Source organism: Protomyctophum parallelum (genome assembly GCF_964188405.1).
Source record: "Protomyctophum parallelum genome assembly, chromosome: 10".
In the NCBI taxonomy this organism is placed as follows: Eukaryota; Metazoa; Chordata; class Actinopteri; order Myctophiformes; family Myctophidae; genus Protomyctophum; species Protomyctophum parallelum.
Genome location: NC_139704.1, coordinates 15,215,849 through 15,233,732, shown reverse-complemented (window position 1 = coordinate 15,233,732; position 17,884 = coordinate 15,215,849). Strand labels below are relative to the sequence as shown.

At 45.6% G+C, this 17,884-nt stretch overlaps 1 protein-coding gene across 5 annotated transcripts in view; it reads right to left on the bottom strand.

Moving 5' to 3' along the window:
* Positions 1-17,884, bottom strand: part of ltbp1 (latent transforming growth factor beta binding protein 1) — a 157,260-nt gene that overhangs the window by 85,136 nt on the left and 54,240 nt on the right. For all 5 annotated transcript variants that reach the window (XM_083774400.1, XM_083774401.1, XM_083774404.1 and 2 more), the window contains exons 6-7: positions 2,160-2,363; positions 1,218-1,513 (exon numbers count right to left, since the gene is read on the bottom strand). In XM_083774400.1, coding sequence (XP_083630526.1) covers positions 1,218-1,513; positions 2,160-2,363 — 500 coding nt within the window. The remainder of the gene's footprint in view (positions 1-1,217; positions 1,514-2,159; positions 2,364-17,884) is intronic.

Genomic DNA, 17,884 nt, shown 5'->3' with positions numbered 1-17,884 from the left:
TTCATTTAGTTGAACCTTGTCTGTCTATCTGTCTGTCCATCCGTTCCGCATGTAAAGTTTTCCACCAGAGAGTGCAGAAAACACAGAAACAAACTGGGGATGACACCTCAAAAGAAAGGAATAACTATGCACACATACATCTACAGTAGTGGTTGCCTTTTTCGTTTTGTTACTGTTGAAAGATAATTGATCACGATAGGGTGCCAGGTAACTCATTTAGGGCTGAACATTTCAAAAACTGATTTCAACTCATCAAATTGCCTCAGCTTGATTCAGATTGTGTTATTGCCATTAGTGTGTCAGTGTGGCAATGCTTATGTAAATGCATTATGTAACTGTAGTTTCTTCAAGTTTTTCTTCTTAGAAAAGTCAGAATAATAGAAATAATAATAGAAATGGGGGCGGGGGGGGGGGGTCAAAAACAGGGAAAAGGCGAAACGTGTGTTGTTGTTTTTTTCCCATGATTTTGTAACCCATTTTTCACCCCTGTGTCAATTATCTAATGTGATCCTGGGCTCTACACACCCTCCGCCAACCTAGTCATGGGACATGGGGAGAGCAACGTACTTGAACTCATGCTTCCTTCATCCCTGAGTGTCTAAGTTGCTCCTTTACACCTGACAGTGGTGAGTTTCCCTGGTTGGACGTAGCGGGTGGAAGGAACACGTTATTCCAACCAGTTCCTTTCCCCTCCATCAGGCGCCCCGGCGGGCCAGGGGGAGGCAGTTTAGAGACCAGGATTACTGCATGTTTTTTTGTGAGGGTACCTACCCTAGGGGGCGCGGGGAGAACATGCAAACTCCACACAGAAAGGCCCTTTCGCCAACCCCGCCTTCAGGTATGGGCACTGATGACGCGGAGGAGGAAACACGCCGCCAGCACCCACAGTGTCCCAAGCGGGAATTGAACCCATAGTATTGAATATGTATAGTTTATTATGTATAGTGTATGTATAGTTTCATCATATAGATATTCCGCTGTTACCTTCTTAGCTTACGCATGTTTCATGATAAATGCTTTTATGTGATGTATTCCCATGATTTTGTTCTTGCTTAAATGTAAGTCGCTCTGGATTAAGAGCGTCTGCTAAATGCCTAAATTGTAAATTGTAAATTGTAACCCAGGACCTTCTAGCTGTGAGGCGACAGCACTACCAACTGTGCCACCGTGCCCCCGGAAACGTGTGTTTTGTTGGTGGTGCTCCTTGCTCAGCTTACCTGACTTCCAGTGGTCTCCTGGAAGCAGCGGCCCAGCTGGCTCTTAGAGGTGACGGGCTGGTACTGGGGCACCTGGTAGCCATGCTGGCTGGGGTAGACCACATTGTGGCCCTGGTGCTGGATCTTCTGGCTGCTCTCCACGTGGTGGTAGGTGTAGCTGGAGGAGGAGGAGGAGCCTGGCTGGTGCCCTCTGTTGTGGTTGTTGTTGCTGTCCAGCTGAGAGACCTGGTGGATCTGGACCGACGCTTCTGGGGGATGCTTGACGTGTATGTTGACGATGTTGGGACTATACTTCACTGGAGGAGAAAGGGCACATGGGAAAGGCAGGGCTAGTAGAACTATCGCCTTTAATAAGTGCACTCAACATGGCTATTCATCACTACTCATGCAGTCAGGAACACTCCAGTCATAGATTTAACAATTTATTACAACTAATGGAATACTGGCGCGGACGGCTTCGCTGTTAATGATGCTCCCTGAATTTACCAAGCTGCATACTAAGCTAACACTCACAGTAACTCTCACAACATCCCTACTTTCTATAAACCTATAAAACTGTACCATTACATATTATTAGTCAGTAATAGACACCTATTACAGCATTTAAGACATTCTTTTTACAGCTATTGCGATAGATACTAAATGCTTGCTATTACTTGATCGCCCCATTTGGTCACACACATTTAAAGCCTGATTTATGCTTGGCCAACAGTGTTGCGCCATCTGTCACTCAGCTAAATTAAATCCAACTGGAAAAAAAGTGTCTTGTCTGATCAAGTTTGTTGCTGGCAGGTCGGTGGACATAGTTTGACATTGCTCTAATCCAGTTATTGTTAATGTCACCTACCCATATTGTCGACCTCGGCCACCCCATCCCTAAATGTACACTCCTCCCACATTATTTACTTGATTGATTGATTGCTTTAGTTGATTGGGTCTTACCAGGGTTCTGTCCATTGCTGTAGGTCAGGGGCAGTGTGTGTGTGGAGTGGATATGGGATTGGCTGTAGCTGCCGGATGTCTGCTGCTGATGGTGTCCGTTCTGAATGGGCATCTGGCAGAACTTTCCGGTAAAGTTGGGCGGACACTGACACTTGTCCCTGGCACTGCACTTGCCGCCATTTATGCAGGGCAGATGGCACACCACTGAAAACGCACAACGATAGCAGTTAAGAACAATCTGCACCCAAGCAACCCTAAAGTGAATGATGATTTTATGTAAGGAAAAAAAGCATGCACATGCTGTACGCGCGCGCACACACACACACACACACACACACACACACACACACACACACACACACACACACACACACACACACACACACACACACACACACACACACACACACACACACACACACACACACACACACACTTAAGGTGTGCTAATGTCTCTTCTTTGTCTGTCAGGGAAGAACATAGGTACAGTAATTGAGCAATTATGTGATTTGCACCACGCAAACATAAGCCGGGACTGGAGACACCGCAGTGTCATCATGAAAAGGAGAAGAACGCTATATAGTGTTACTGTGAAATATTATGCCATGACAGGGAAAATGGTGTGATGCTGTTAATTATATGTCTGATGCAATGTGAACCCACTGCTGCCGTGTTTCGTTAAATCCATTTAATTTGCAAGCTAACCTTTCACTAAACTCTATAGCAGCAATGAACAGTCAGAAGAACCAACTGTTGAGAAAGACCAGTCTGTCTGCCATGAGTTACATGTTACATGACATGTCTGTCAGCTACTATCTTTTATATGTTGTATCATCTCACATGCATGCATTGCACGCACATGCACACGCACACGCACGCGCACACACACACACACACACACACACACACACACACACACACACACACACACACACACACACACACACACACACACACACACACACACACACACACACACACACACACACACACACACACACACACACACACACACACACACACACACACACACACACACACACACACACAATAGTTTCGAAATGCTGAAGAAAGTAATCCCATACAGATAAAGCAGCCTCTTGCTTTGTTTGACATTTTGCCCAAAGACCTTCCAATACAGCCTTCTTTCTTCCACTGATTGATCTTTCTTTTGTTTTCTCATCTCCTCGTTCCCGGGACCTCCTTGAGGAAAAGGTTCGCTGTGCTTTTTGCCAGGGCTGTGAATGAAGCCCACAACTTGACTAACAAACGATGGATCCGTGGCAAGTTTGTGCAAGAAACACAGCCATCCTAGTATATCACGCAACTGTTGGCCCGATCAACCTATGGTTGTCTTCCCTGGGTTTTCCACACCATTACACATTCAGCGCGCTTGCCCAAACCCTCGTCGCCCGACTCCCTCGCCATCAATATTCATCAGCGTGGCACGGGCAGCAAATGATCCATTATGCCCGGAGACTGCATAATTTCTCAGCAGACCTACTTTTAACCCATTAAAACCGGGAAGGCATTTTTCGATTTTAACCACCTTAACCGTTATTTTATACTTTGGCTATTCAAAAAAAGTAGATCTGCTATTTTTGGAAAATCGTGAAAATATTTGCAAACTTTGTAATATATATTTTTAAAGCGATCATTTTTAACTCAAATCTTTCCTTCTGGGGGTCCACTGGAACAGAATATTTAGAGATGGTGGGTCTGCAGCCAAGAAAACGTTCGAGAACCACTGATATAGTTTTTCAGAAAACCCTTTTAGAAGACACTTGTAGAATCGCCCTCAGGGTTTTAATGGGTTAATTGAGGAGCCTGGTAATGTAATGTATTCATGTATTCATTTGGAGGGGTTTGTTTTCCATCCTAGCTGTGACACCGCGGGCCTGTTTATATAAAAAAAAGCACTCCAGTCCAAGATAAGGCCGTTCACTCTGAAGGCGCCGGCACCCATGTGATGACAAAGCATTAGCCCCGTGACAGCTGCAGCAGTCAATGAGGACGGTAATGATACACTCTGCGAGTGTAAACACTGGGGTTTTCAGGGTGCTTCAGAGTGCATCTCTGGACAGTGGAAAGTGAGCAAGAAAAATAAATTGAGCGAGACCGAGGCGAGACTCTTAGCCTTCCACCTGTTTTGCTTCTTCTTTTTACTTTCTGTTATGACAACAAGACACTGACTATATTCACACGCCAGCCATTTTACTCTTGCATCATACTTGAGGCCGGGGTGCACGCTTAATGTAAGCCCTACAGTATACATAGAGCACTTCAAGGTACGATGCATTCCAGCAACATTAGCTGATCTACAAGCTCACAACGCGGGATGATGGGACTTATAGCATTTTGGAAACATGCTGAAAATTTGCCCAAAATAGGGACACCACCCATTAAAACCGGCACATCACTTTGTGCCACGCTATGAGCTTGTACATCTGCTATTTTTGAACATTTTTGAAAAATCTTGAAAGTGCTGAATAATTTTGAATCATGAAATTTGAGTGATTTAGAAGATATGAGAAGAATCGCCCTGAGTACTCTGACCTTTTGCATCACATTGTACTCTCTCGCTCTCTCTTCTTGTGTCTACGACTTTACCGTATACACATTTGAGTCTGTCCGTCAGTATGTCCTCTCTCTCTCTCTCTCTCTCTCTCTCTCTCTCACTCTAAGTGTTGTCAGCCACCCAAGGATTATTCACCCACAGAAGTATTTCCTTCAGAGCACCAGCTAGTCTCCACATGTCTTGCACACGCTCACTTTAGCTCCCCACACTCATTAGGCACACCAAATTTGAATATACTGTAGGAAACGCCCATATACAACATACATATATATACGCATACGCATAGTATAGGCCTATATATAGCAGTCTTCTCAGTAAGTACCAGCTTTCAGGCGGTGTGGTGAAGGTTTTTCTTTCTTTCTTTTTTCCTTTTTTTTTGCTGAGGCGCCCTCTGGAAAAGAGCTGAGGGAAGCGAATCCCTCCAGTGTATTTGAAATATGTGTCAATGGCGTGTGGGTTGGTGGCATGAATCAAGCTGTCAGTCCGGTCTGCAGCCGGCCAGCAGACACAGACGGCAGGGGAGGGGGGGAGTGGAGTCTGTGGTGTGGTGCTTGTTTGCGTGCGTGCGTGCATGTCTGTCTGCGTGTGTGTATGAATCTCAGTCAGTCAGTGCAGCCCTTTGCGTCTGTACCGTCACCTGCACAAGATATTTGCATGTAAAGAGGTGTGTGTGTGTGTGTGTGTGTGTGTGCGTGTGTGTGTGTATGTTTATGTTTATGGCCGGTTCATATGCATGAATGTCTGTCTGTCACACTGTCTGCACTCGTGTTTGTGTGTGTGTGTGTGTGTGTGTGTGTGTGTGTGTGTGTGTGTGTGTGTGTGTGTGTGCAGAAGTGCATTCATACTAATTCATCCATGTGTGTGTGTGTTGGAAAGGCCTGCGCAGTGGGGACTTGGTGCCTGCAGTGTGCTGCTCAGCTCCTGCAGCCTCTCCCAGCGGGCGTCCAGACATAAGCAAACCTCTGCCTGCCCTGAGGGGGGATACTACTACTGACGCTGACAGTCCCCCCTCTCCAACACGCACACGCAGAGAAATTCCTGGGAGGTGTAATAACAATTGCCTCTGAGATGTAGTGTAGTAGAAGTAAGAAGCACTGAAAATGGGAAATACTCCAGTAACGTAAAATAATTATTGGAATCTCCTCTCCACAACCAGCCATGAGTCAATTGCTCTACTGAGCGTGAGAGAAACTTAGTAATCGCTTTCGACGCTCTATCACATGCCGTCTGAGAACACGTCAAACAAGGATATAACAGGCCAGAGAAATTCCTGGGAGGTGTAATGTGCGCTATTTCCACAAACATGTACGGGAGATATTATGGTACACTATAGTACACATGCGAGAATTAAAACGGAATGCTTGTGGTAAGAGCATGCTTGTGTCTAGCATTTCAAAGGGAAAGCATTTATATGTACTTTGTCCATTTAATAACAATTATATGTGTGTTGCATTCAGGCCATTTGTGCGGGCAGCGGGAGAATAAATGAATTGCACCTCCAGCTAGCGTGCAACAAGGAGGCATTATCCATTCATTTGGGCACAGGGCCTGGCATGCGGAGCATCCAGACCGCTGCAGCGGCTAAACCCCAAAGAGTCGTTTCGCTTAGAGTTTCCTCCTCTAGCTAGAGGACTGGGTTCTTTAGGATTTGCAGTGGTGACACATAACGACAGAGGTAATAAATCTGTTTCTCCCAAACCCTGTCATTATGGTGACAGTAACACAGTTCAGAAACCCCACATCCTCGTCTCTGATTCCATCTGTGGCTCAAAAAGCTCCTCCGCTCAAATGTCTCTCTCCCCCCGCACGTGCACACACGAACGCGCACACACGAACGCGCGAGCACACACACACACACACACACACACACACACACTGCACACACACACACACACACACACACACACACACACACACACACACACACACACACACACACACACACACACACACACACACACACACACACACACACACACACACAATTTTCTATTCCATCCTCTCTATACTGTACTTCTGCCTCTCAGAAGAGACGTCTCTTGCATTTCTGAGCCGCACACGCACACGCACACACACACACACACACACACACACACACACACACACACACTGGCACCCACAGTAAATAGAGTACTAGCTCACAATGAAGGAAATGTGTCCGAGATAAGTCACATCGGTATTCAGTACAATGTGGTCTCATTCCATTCTAACCCGTTTACATTGCGTTTCCGTCTAAAGCAGATCACAATCAGCGAAGCAAACAGTCGCTATCAAGGAGAAACCCTTGAAGAACAACAGCATCGGTTAGCCTTACCGCCAGAGATACCACAACACTTGACATGATGAATGAAGGAATGAGCGCCTCGCGCTAAATGACAGCCACGCCTGTTGGCCATGATGATGCCATATCTGCCGCAATGACAACGTCTAACCGGAATCCACGGCGGCACCGGCACCTGGTGGGTGTTCACCGGGGCGGCGATTTTAAAGGCTGATCTCTAGGTTTGGGTGTGATGACCACAAGCCCCTCCCTTTCTCTCAGTGTAGAGCTCATTAAGAGTCAACCATTACCGCCGAGAACCGCTCCACAGCCACAGTGGTTACACAGTCATCTTGTTGTGGTCAGACGACATGCTACTGAGGCCGTGAGCGCGGTGAGAGATCTGACAGCGGAAGGAAGGAGAATGCCACAGTTTCAAAGACCGGTTAAAACGCTCTCTCTCTGATCTTATCTTATCGGAGTCAAACACACACAACGCTCTGTAACACGTGCGTACACACAGCGCTGCACACACAGAAGCAAAGTAGTTTGATGAATATATTCAAATAAAATCTGTCACTGTGGTACTAGAAACCTTGTACCGATAGGCGATATGTCCATAATCTTTCAATGTTTTATGTTTCTCTTGTGTGTGAGATGTGGCAAAATGGGACTCATTGTGAGCTTGAGGGGGTTATTTTCACCTAAAATGGCGATAACCAGAACGTTCAACCCCCCCGCTCCCACACACATACACACACACACACACACACACACACACACACACACACACACACACACACACACAAAAACGCACGCTTCCAATCGTTTTGCGGACCGCTCGTGCCCAGCAGTGCCCTGAGGCTAAGGTTAGGATACGTTTAGGGTTAGGCATCATTTTATCGAGGTTAAGTTGAGGAATAAGATTAGGTTTTAGGCATAGTTTAATGGATGTTACGTTTAGAAATAAGGTTTGTTTTAGGTATATTTTTACAGCGGTTACGTGTAGTAGGAATAAGGGGGGAGCGAGCGTTCTTGTATTCATAACGACATGACTAAAATGGGGACGCCATGTTCAAAGCAGTTTGGTCTGTCTGGGGGCTTTATGAATATTTAACCAATGAAAACTATTACAAAGAGCGTGTGATTAAATAATGACTGCACTGCACTGGATGCCCTGGAAGGTTCTTTCATTTAGCTTCCACCCTGACAGTGACGAACCGCTAGAGACGTGAGATAAGCGTGGTGATTGGCTTTGCTCTGTGGTTTACTGTCAGGACGGTGGCTTGAATCAGACACTGAACGGTGCAGCTGTGACGGCCAGATGGGGAAGGGATCTGGGATACACCACATCAACGCTCTTTTTACATGAATACTTTGAGCATAAAAACACCCCGTGCAGATACAGTCATCTGAAAAATGCAAGTGCTAGGGCTGACTCAGGGTTTGTGGTTCGAGCTGTTGTGGCCAGATGTAGATAGCCCCATAAAATTAATCTAAATTCTGAGTAGACCCTTTGCATGAAGTATAGTACCTTCGTCGGCACCTTCTGGCAGAAACATTGTATCTCCATATTTAAACTTTTTATTTTCTTTTTCATTCATTAAATGCATTATTTTACACTTTGTCATATTAACCTGGCCTATATGCCAGTTTGAAAGTTGTTCAGTCTGTCTTTGGATTTTCTATAAATCTTTAACTATAAAAAAGACCAAATAATAACTACATTGAATCCATTGGAATAAAGTTTTTTTTTCTCCTGAAAAGTAACAGTATTGGACATAATAATAATAATAATAATAATTCCGCCCAAGGGTTCCTTTCTTTTTTCTTTATGCCAGGGTAGTTACTTTGTTGTGTTTGTTGAATACTTTATTAGACAGAAATGCTAACAGCAACCGAGTACAGTCAAACACTTTAACACTTAAACAATTCAGGTCTAGCAAAAACAAATTAAATGCCCCAAAAGTCCTTGTGGTCTTGTTTCCATTGGGGTCCTATGTATTCAATTCATTCGAGATAATAAAAATCACAGCCGTGTGAAGTGAGTGGTGCAACTCCGTGGGGGGGGGGGGGGGTCGGAAGTTCCACAACCACAGGAACGCACCAAGGGTGCCGTCCCGATTCCGGCGAGCCGCCCCGTGTCCGAAACGGTTGAGAAATTACAGAGTTACCGTGTGGGGGTCCCTCTACTGTACCGTAATGTACTGTCACTGTACTGGACTGGCACATCCGAAATCATCATATATACAGTTAACATGTGCGTGTGTGTTAGGTTGTGCACAGGTGGTGAATAACAACCATGCTGTTTTCGTGCTCACCCAGCCAGGCACCCAGCCACCCACACACATAGCTCCGTATAAGGGAGTGGTTGCACCACTCAAAAAATAACAACAGAATTCAATATTCAATCAATATAAAGCACATATTTACAGAGTAGGAAAAGGGGTTGTGGGGGTAATCATTTGTCTAAGGCAGAAGTGATATTTACTTCCCCCTTTGGTTTCCTGAAAGGTGGATTTTTAAGGAAGCCAGTGATCCGCATTTTTCGATGGATGGGGTCAGGGCATTCCACACTTGTTGCCACTCCTTCCAGTTTTGTGGCTGTGGGCTGTTAATATAATCCAATTTACATGAACACACCTGGAAACCACCCAACAGTCTCCTATCAGGCTCTGTTAGCAGTTCAAGGAGGACATTTTTACCAGTGATGGAAGAAGTACTCACATGTTTTACTTAAGTAAAAGTATCAATACTGCACCACTCAAAAAAGTAAAAGTAGGCCTGGGCCGGCTTAGCGGTCCGGGCACCTTGGCTGGTAATCCAGCATGACAGCGTGTCGTGGGTTCGAGTCCCGATCCTGACAAACTTTGCTGTGTGTCTTCCCCCGCATCTCTATCCCCATTTCCTGTCAAGCTACTGTATATCTATCAATAAAGGCAAAAAGCCCAAAAGATATATATATATAAAAAAAAAGTAAAAGTATTGAAAATTGGAAACGCTCCAGTAAAGTGTACTTAAGTACAGTACTTAGTTACTTTACACCACTGGATTTACCAAAATGGTCTGGGTATTCAAACCATCCACTTGCAGGTCATAAGCATCATGCTTTCACCAGCCAACGGTTAATGTTCTAATCATTTCATGAGTCAAGTGGTGACTGACGAGCTAAAACTCCACAGTATATGATGAAGTTAAGAGCAAAGTGACCGACTCAGTGGAGACTGGGCTGACTGTTGTGTTGTGTGAGCTGTCATATTATGGTTTAATTACCCGCAGACTAGAGATCAGCGCCACTCTTATGGAATCCATATGTGTCCTTTGTTGTAGACCCAACAACAGGCTTTAGAGGCTGAGTCTGGGTCTCACACAGCTGTGAGGCACACACGCACGCATGCACACAGACATCATGCACGCACGCACGCACGATTTTCTTACTTCAGTACACAAAACTTCAACCAGTCACCACGCATCCAGCCCCACAGACACACACACACACACACACACACACACACACACACACACACACACACACACACACACACACACACACACACACACACACACACACACACACACACACACACACACACACACACACACACACACACACACACACACACAAGCGGTAAACATCAAAACTGACAACAAGCTGAGTCACTTCCTTCACAAGGTCACACATGCGTGTCTGTCTGCGTAAATGTGCATGCGTGACCGCGCGTGTGTGTGTGAGTTAGTGAGAGAGTACAGATCAGGGGGGCAGTCAGCCAGATATTTCGTGAAGCCTCATTTGAAATCGGTAGTTCATATAATGGCCTGTTGTGGCGCTGGACTGGACCCAAAAAGCCCCATAGCTCCATAGAGGCCCATGTATTTTGGCCCAACTTCACCTAGACTGTATTACCTTAATAAACATGGTCATGAATACTTTCTTCTTCCAGTCACTAGTTTAAAGTCTCATTTCTAATGTCATAATATTCTTTTTGGAAAATTATGGTCCCATTAATTAAAAAAATGACCATAAAGTCGCGTATGTTCTGAGGGGCGTGGCTACCGTTACAGTCTATGATCGGGATTCCCCTCCCACTCAAGAGTCTTCTCCTCCCACTCGAGTCAAAATAAAAACCAACGGAGAAGAAGGGGGGAAGTCCCGCCTCGTTGTCTGGGCAGCCAATGACCAGCTGGTACAAAACGGAGCCAGCCAATGGCCAGCTGGTACCAAAAGATGGCGACTTACATCAGGAATTAGCATATCATTACAGGCTTCATTTTACGTTCATGTTAGACCCGGGGAACGCTTTGTCCATATTTTTTACAGTCTATGGTACAGATATTATAAACTGTACGTACAACATTAAAAACAACAAAGCTGCAGAGACCTAGAGAGAAGAACAAAGCATGACGTGGGTGGGGGGGTGTTGCAGGGTGCACAACAGTGTGCACGTGACAATGGGTGGGTGGGTGCGTGTGAGTGAGTACAGTGAGTGAGTGAGTACAGTGAGTGAGTGAGTACAGTGAGTGAGTGAGTACAGTGAGTGAGTGAGTACAGTGAGTGAGTGAGTACAGTGAGTGAGTGAGTACAGTGAGTGAGTGAGTACAGTGAGTGAGTGAGTACAGTGAGTGAGTGAGTACAGTGAGTGAGTGAGCGAGCACAGCGGAGCGTTCCTTCAGCTCTGGAAGTCGCTGAAATCCTCAGTGTTAATTTAACCCTGCAGGACAAATAGGTCCAAATGGGACCCTTAACCGAATCTATGGCAACCACGAGATATCTAGCTATTAAAGCCTATTCATAAGGCCTGTATACTATGAGCATACAGGTCTGGAACTCAAGAGAGTGTACAGCTGGAACCAAACAGAACCAACCACGGGTCCATTTTGGTTCCATTTTGTACACTCTCTGAGTTAAATGAACACCGGGGAGGATGTTTTATTACATTAACAGTGCAGCCACGGCTCGGTGCAGTGCAGGGCCCCAGGGTGCCTAATGAGATTTTAAGAATCACCGTCTGCCTGGCGCTTCACACCGAAAACAAGAAAAAAATAATTCTCACTTAGTGGTTAGAGCAGTGGGGCAGGTTGGCCCAGACCATGCAACCCTAGACTCGGCAGAGAGACGCGCTCGCACTGTTTACTGTGGGCACCGAACGGTGGGAATCTGAGAACCCCTAAACCCCCCCCTCCCCCCCCCCCCCCCCCCCCCCACACACACACACACACACAATCCACCAGCCGCCCATATACACCACTGCAAGGTAGGTAGGTATGCAAGGAGGCATGCAATTAGGGAGGGGTTCGTTAGAGCAAAATAGGGGCACGCTTCGCTCCACCTCCCATCCCTCCCATCCCTACAAACGCCCCCTGCGCTTGCCAGGTATAGGGACGACAAGAAAAAAAAGAAAAGTAATTACACGTTTCGAAAATGAAAGGAGAGGGGGGGGGGGGGGGGGGGGGGAGGGAGCACGCCAATTCTCGGCTAATGAAAAGTGACAGGGAAGAAATGACAGTTACCAGAGGAGCAGTCAACTCCAGCCATCCCCGGGCTCCTTATAAGGCTGGGCCTGCACAGCTAATAAACTCCCTAGCACGCTCCCAACCTGGCAACCGGCCACTCAGTTCCTCTCTGTCTCTCTCTCTCTCTCTCTCTCTCTGTCTCTCTCTCTTCATTTCCTTCTTCACTATTCTCTCCACACAGACATTTTATTGTCCACCAGATGATCATGCGCCCGCAGCCTGGCCTGCATAGAAGGGAGCCAGAGAGCCCATAAAGCATTGCACGAGTGGTGTCAGTCCAATATCTGGCACCGCCGCTTATTGAGGGCATTGTCGGGGTCACAGAAGCCCCACAACAGTACGTATTGTACGCACGCACGCACGCACGCACGCACGCACGCACGCACACACGCACACACACACACACACACACACACACACACACACACACACACACACACACACACACACACACACACACACACACACACACACACACACACACACACACACACACACACACACACACACACACACACACACACACACACACACACACACACAGAACTTTCATATGCTTCCAATTATGGGACTGACTGACCAAACACCTGACTTCTGTCCGTCGGGCTCCTGTGAGAGCCCTGAAAGTGCTATTATTAAAGTCTAGCGCTCATTAATCACGTTTCTTGCACAACACCACCACCACAATCACACTCCCACTTCTGCCCAAAGTCAACACGGGGAAAGGAACGGGATCCCCTCCTCTGTGGCCCTCTTCACCTCGTCACCAAATCAAGCTGGTTATCCGAGGAATTAAGACGCTAATGGAGTTGGCCCCTGAGCCGACGAGGAAACAACCCGCGTCACTCATTCCCCAGTCAGTGACTCCCTCAAAGACATGGCTCATATTTGCAGGGATATATTATATAAATGCTTGCTCCCCACTCAGCTTACCACTTAAGCCCCATATACTTCGTGGCACTACGAATAGTGAACATAGCCAATCTACAAGCTTGCAGCGCATTGTGTGTGCTTGCTATTTTTTGCAAGGCAAGCGTTGACATTTTGGGGGAAATTCTTTGAATTTATTTTGCTATTTGTTTCTTTTTTAGTTTCTTTTTTTTTACCCCATTTGAAAAGTTTATAGCCTATAATGACATGCCCAAAATAGAGACGCCAGGTTGAAAGTGGTTAATAAGGCAGCCAGGAACAGCGAGCCAGGAAGCTCTCAGCACTTGGACAGCCTCTACAAACACCTGGGACAGAATATGCCAGAGAAGCCGGTCAGCTATTAGACGCAAACTGATGAGGTATGGAAAAACAACAGTAAAATGTACTCCCCAAACAATAAATGACAAGGCAATGTACAGTAGGGGAGGGGGCAAATAAAAGAGAGAGAGAGAGAGAGAGAGAGAGAGACAGCCATGGCGACAGTGAGTTAATTTAAAAAAAATCACACTTGTGTGAAGTGAGGGGTGCTCTTATCATCATGCATCATCACATTCCGGCCAATCGCTTTTGGCGTCTTCACTTTTCTGCCCTCACTTTTATCTTCAATATATACTTTGCTCAGCCAATCAAATCATCATTATGGGGTGATCAGACAATCACAAGCCAATGTTTGTGTTCACACAGAACCGTAAAGCTGGGCGTAGGAGGGGCTAGCGCCCCTCAAAAAAAGTGTTGTGGCCTTATCAGTGAGGAGCTGATACAGAGGTCTGTATCTGACAAGAGACCAGTGGTGGAGAAAGTATATTTGAATGTTTGTATCGGCATCAAAATATACTTAAAGTACTAAAAGTAAAAGTAGTCATTGTGCAGAATGTCCCACTCCACAGGTTAAAAATTATAAAAAATGCATCGCGATGCATTGTGAGCTTGTATTCTAGCTTGTATATATTCTATTTTTGAAATAGCCGAAATATAGCCAATATATAGTTCTGAAGTGTTTGTAATAATAATCTGAATCTACAAAGTAACAATAGTAATTAAAGTTGTCAAATAATTGTAGTGGTGTAAAAGTACAATATTTGCCTCTGAAATGTAATGAAGTATTAGTAAAAGTACAGAAAATGTGACATACTGGAGTATAGTACAAATACTTCAAAATTGTACTTAAGTACAGTAATTAAGTAAATGTACTTAGATACTTTCCACCACTGGAGCTGATCCAGTGGCCCGTGTATGACAAGAGCTACGCAGACAGCATGCCAAGGAGACGGTAAACTGTGGCCTGTGTCCCTCTTCTCCTTCAGATCCTCATCTAGCAACAGGCGAGCTCATGAGAGAGATAGAAGGGAGAAGAAGCGAGCGAGGGAAGGAGGTGTGCAACGCGAGGAAAAGGAAGCGATATCTAGGAGATATAGCTAGATGTCAATTTAGAGAAGAGCTTGGCGAGCAAGGCAAGGGAAATGATTCAGGAGAGAGAGAGAGAGAGAGAGAGAGAGAGAGAGAGAGAGAGAGAGAGAGAGAGAGAGAGATAAAGAAAGAGACCAGCCAGCAAGACAGACTGACTGACAGGTGCAGTCAATTGCCAAATCACACAGCGAGATAGAGCAATATGAAGACAGAGGTCTAGATGGAGTTGGTTAGGGTCTGTCTGGTTTGGTGACTTTGAATGGGGGGCCTGGAGTCCTCCAGCCCTCAGCGCTGACTAGGCAGGACCACAGCCCAGAAGGAATGTAGTGAAAGATGGAGCTCCCACTGCTTGTAAATCAGGCTAAGCCTGCCTAAAGAAAAAGAAAAAGGAAAACCCTGGGTGTGTTCTTTCCCCTCATCCCTCCCCGCATGATGCCTTTATTTCTCAAAATTTTGTTCCGATTCCTACTCTCAATGGGCACATTGTTTTTAAACTGCCTGAAAATGGTAGCAATTAGAGTGCAAAATAACCCCCGCCCACCCTACTGTCAATTGGCTACTGGCGAAGCCCCTTTCCGTGCTGTTTTAAGTAAAATCTTTGCATGCACGCCAAAATGATACTTCAAAGTTGCAACAGTGCCGACGACCGGCATCACTTCCAAACTGCACTGCATGAGTCATCGATATCAAAACAATATCAATCTTCTCTATGGGCTTGATACTTGCCCCATACCTGTCAGTATCCAAGTAGGCAAGTACAAACATGTACAGTACAACACCCACCCGACACACACACGCACGTACGCACACACACACACACACACACACACACACACACACACACACACACACACACACACACACACACACACACACACACACACACACACACACACACACACACACACACACACACACACTGCAGCTTATCACTGAGCCACGTGCACCACCCCTCCCATCACATCTCTCATCAGCCAGGTATGATAAACAAAGTTTGTGATTTACTTTGTCCCGGGCTCTTGGAGCCGAGCCTGAACTGTAAATAAAAACCTCTGCTTCCTCCAGATTTCTGGGCTCAAGTCCTCCATGGATGTTGGGCAGGCTAGCGTGAAGGGAAGAGCGGATAAGGAGAGGAGGAGGAGGAGGAGGAGAGGACATACTGCATGCCTGGGCAGGTACATTAAGCTGACACTCTGCCAGGTGCTCTGTTTCTTTTTAAAGAGACAGTCCCCTCTGACAGCAGCATGAAGTCCCATCTCTAATCTGAGGCTGATGTCAGCTGCACATTCTCCCGAAGGGAAAGAAATGATCAAACTCTAAACAGAAAGTTTATGTAATCCCCACAGTATGACATCAGTGCTGCTGACTGTGTTTTAAGCACTGTAACGCTTTAACTCAGGAATTCATTGGGCCATATATGCCTTGAGCGGACTCACTTATATTTACATTCCATAACTAATATAACTAGCATTCTGTAGTACAAGGGTCTGCGCATGTCAATTGATAGCTGTACCTCACGTCACCATGCAGGCTTTCCACACGGAGGAAAGCCTCATTCTAAAACTGAGCCGTGTGAACCGGTCTAGCAAACATTTGAAAAATACATTTTTATCTAAGGTTTCCGGTTGTGGGTTTCCTGTTGGCGCTGCATAGATTTTGTTCCGCGCCCCCCACACAATGCGAATCAATTAATTTAGTCTTTCTATAGTTGCACTACGAGTTCGAATAAAATATACATATACCAAACGAATAGTTTGGAATAATGTTTTGTTATCGTTTGAAACGATTATTATACCAAACTAAACGATTATACCAAACTCAACAAATTTAAAATGAGAATAATCATTTTGGAGGTACACTGGCAAATGGAAAAGGGAGTTGATCCCTTAGGCTACATTTTCCAAACCTCATATGATAGCACAACTGGGTGTGTGTGTGTTTTGTCGGGGAGTTTTGCAACAGGGTTTATTACCCGTCTCCATGATGGAGGGTACGTTTGCAGTCATGCTTTGCCGTAACTGTTGGGGTGTTTGGTGCCCGGGGTAACGCCGCATCATGGGACAGTGTGTCCACAGGTGTGTGTTGACGTTATCAGTTGAAAATCAGTCATATTCTGTTTTGTTCTTTTTTCAATTATTTGCAAAGGGTGATTATACCCCGCAAAGGGAATGTTTGGGCTTCTTTTGTCCGACCAATAGGAAGAGAGAGGGAGGGGTTACACAGTTTTCATTGACTACTGGGCTGTGACGTCATGTGGGTCCATTTCCACTCTTTATTTAGTCTCTAGTCCCGTTATATAGTCCTAGAGCAACTCCAGCCCACACTGTGTTTTTGAGTCCACTATTGTTATCTTATTAATTTGTCCTCTGGGCTGTGACGTCATGTGAAGCTTGAGAAGTGAGTCCACTATTGTTATATTATTAATTTGTCCTCTGGGCTGTGACGTCATGTGAAGCTTGAGAAGCGAGTCCACTATTGTTATCTGGGCTGGGCTATGACGTCATGTGGGTTAACCAATAGGAAGACAGAGGGATGTCATGTGGGTCAATACATCATCAAGTAGACAGCTACTTGAGCCCACACTGTTTCTTCAGGAACAGTATTTTCTAGTTATTATTATTATTAATTTCATATTTATTATTTCTCTTATTTTTTCCATGTCATACCCACAGTGCCTTACACATTCTTAACATGGAGCTTTCTTTAGCGGTCTAATAACACTGGCCTAGGACTAATTTAGTCTATTTTCCAGCTGCGGCAGTTAGAATAACATCATGGATGTGTGAGCTCTGTCTGCACAATTAACACTTTCAAGCCTGTTGGAAACAGAATGCTGCTGCTGTGTGAATCCAGCCATATTGATGCTCCTGAGTCAGGACAGGATGGAATTCATCTTGTTTTGCTCCTCTCACACTAGTCACTAGTGTGTATGTGTCCGGAGGAGCAGGAGACACAGCGCTGCTCCTTATAAGGCCTGGGACAGGTTAAGGCACTACAGTTCTAGCCAGGGTCTCTGGAACAAACTGAGGAACACTCACC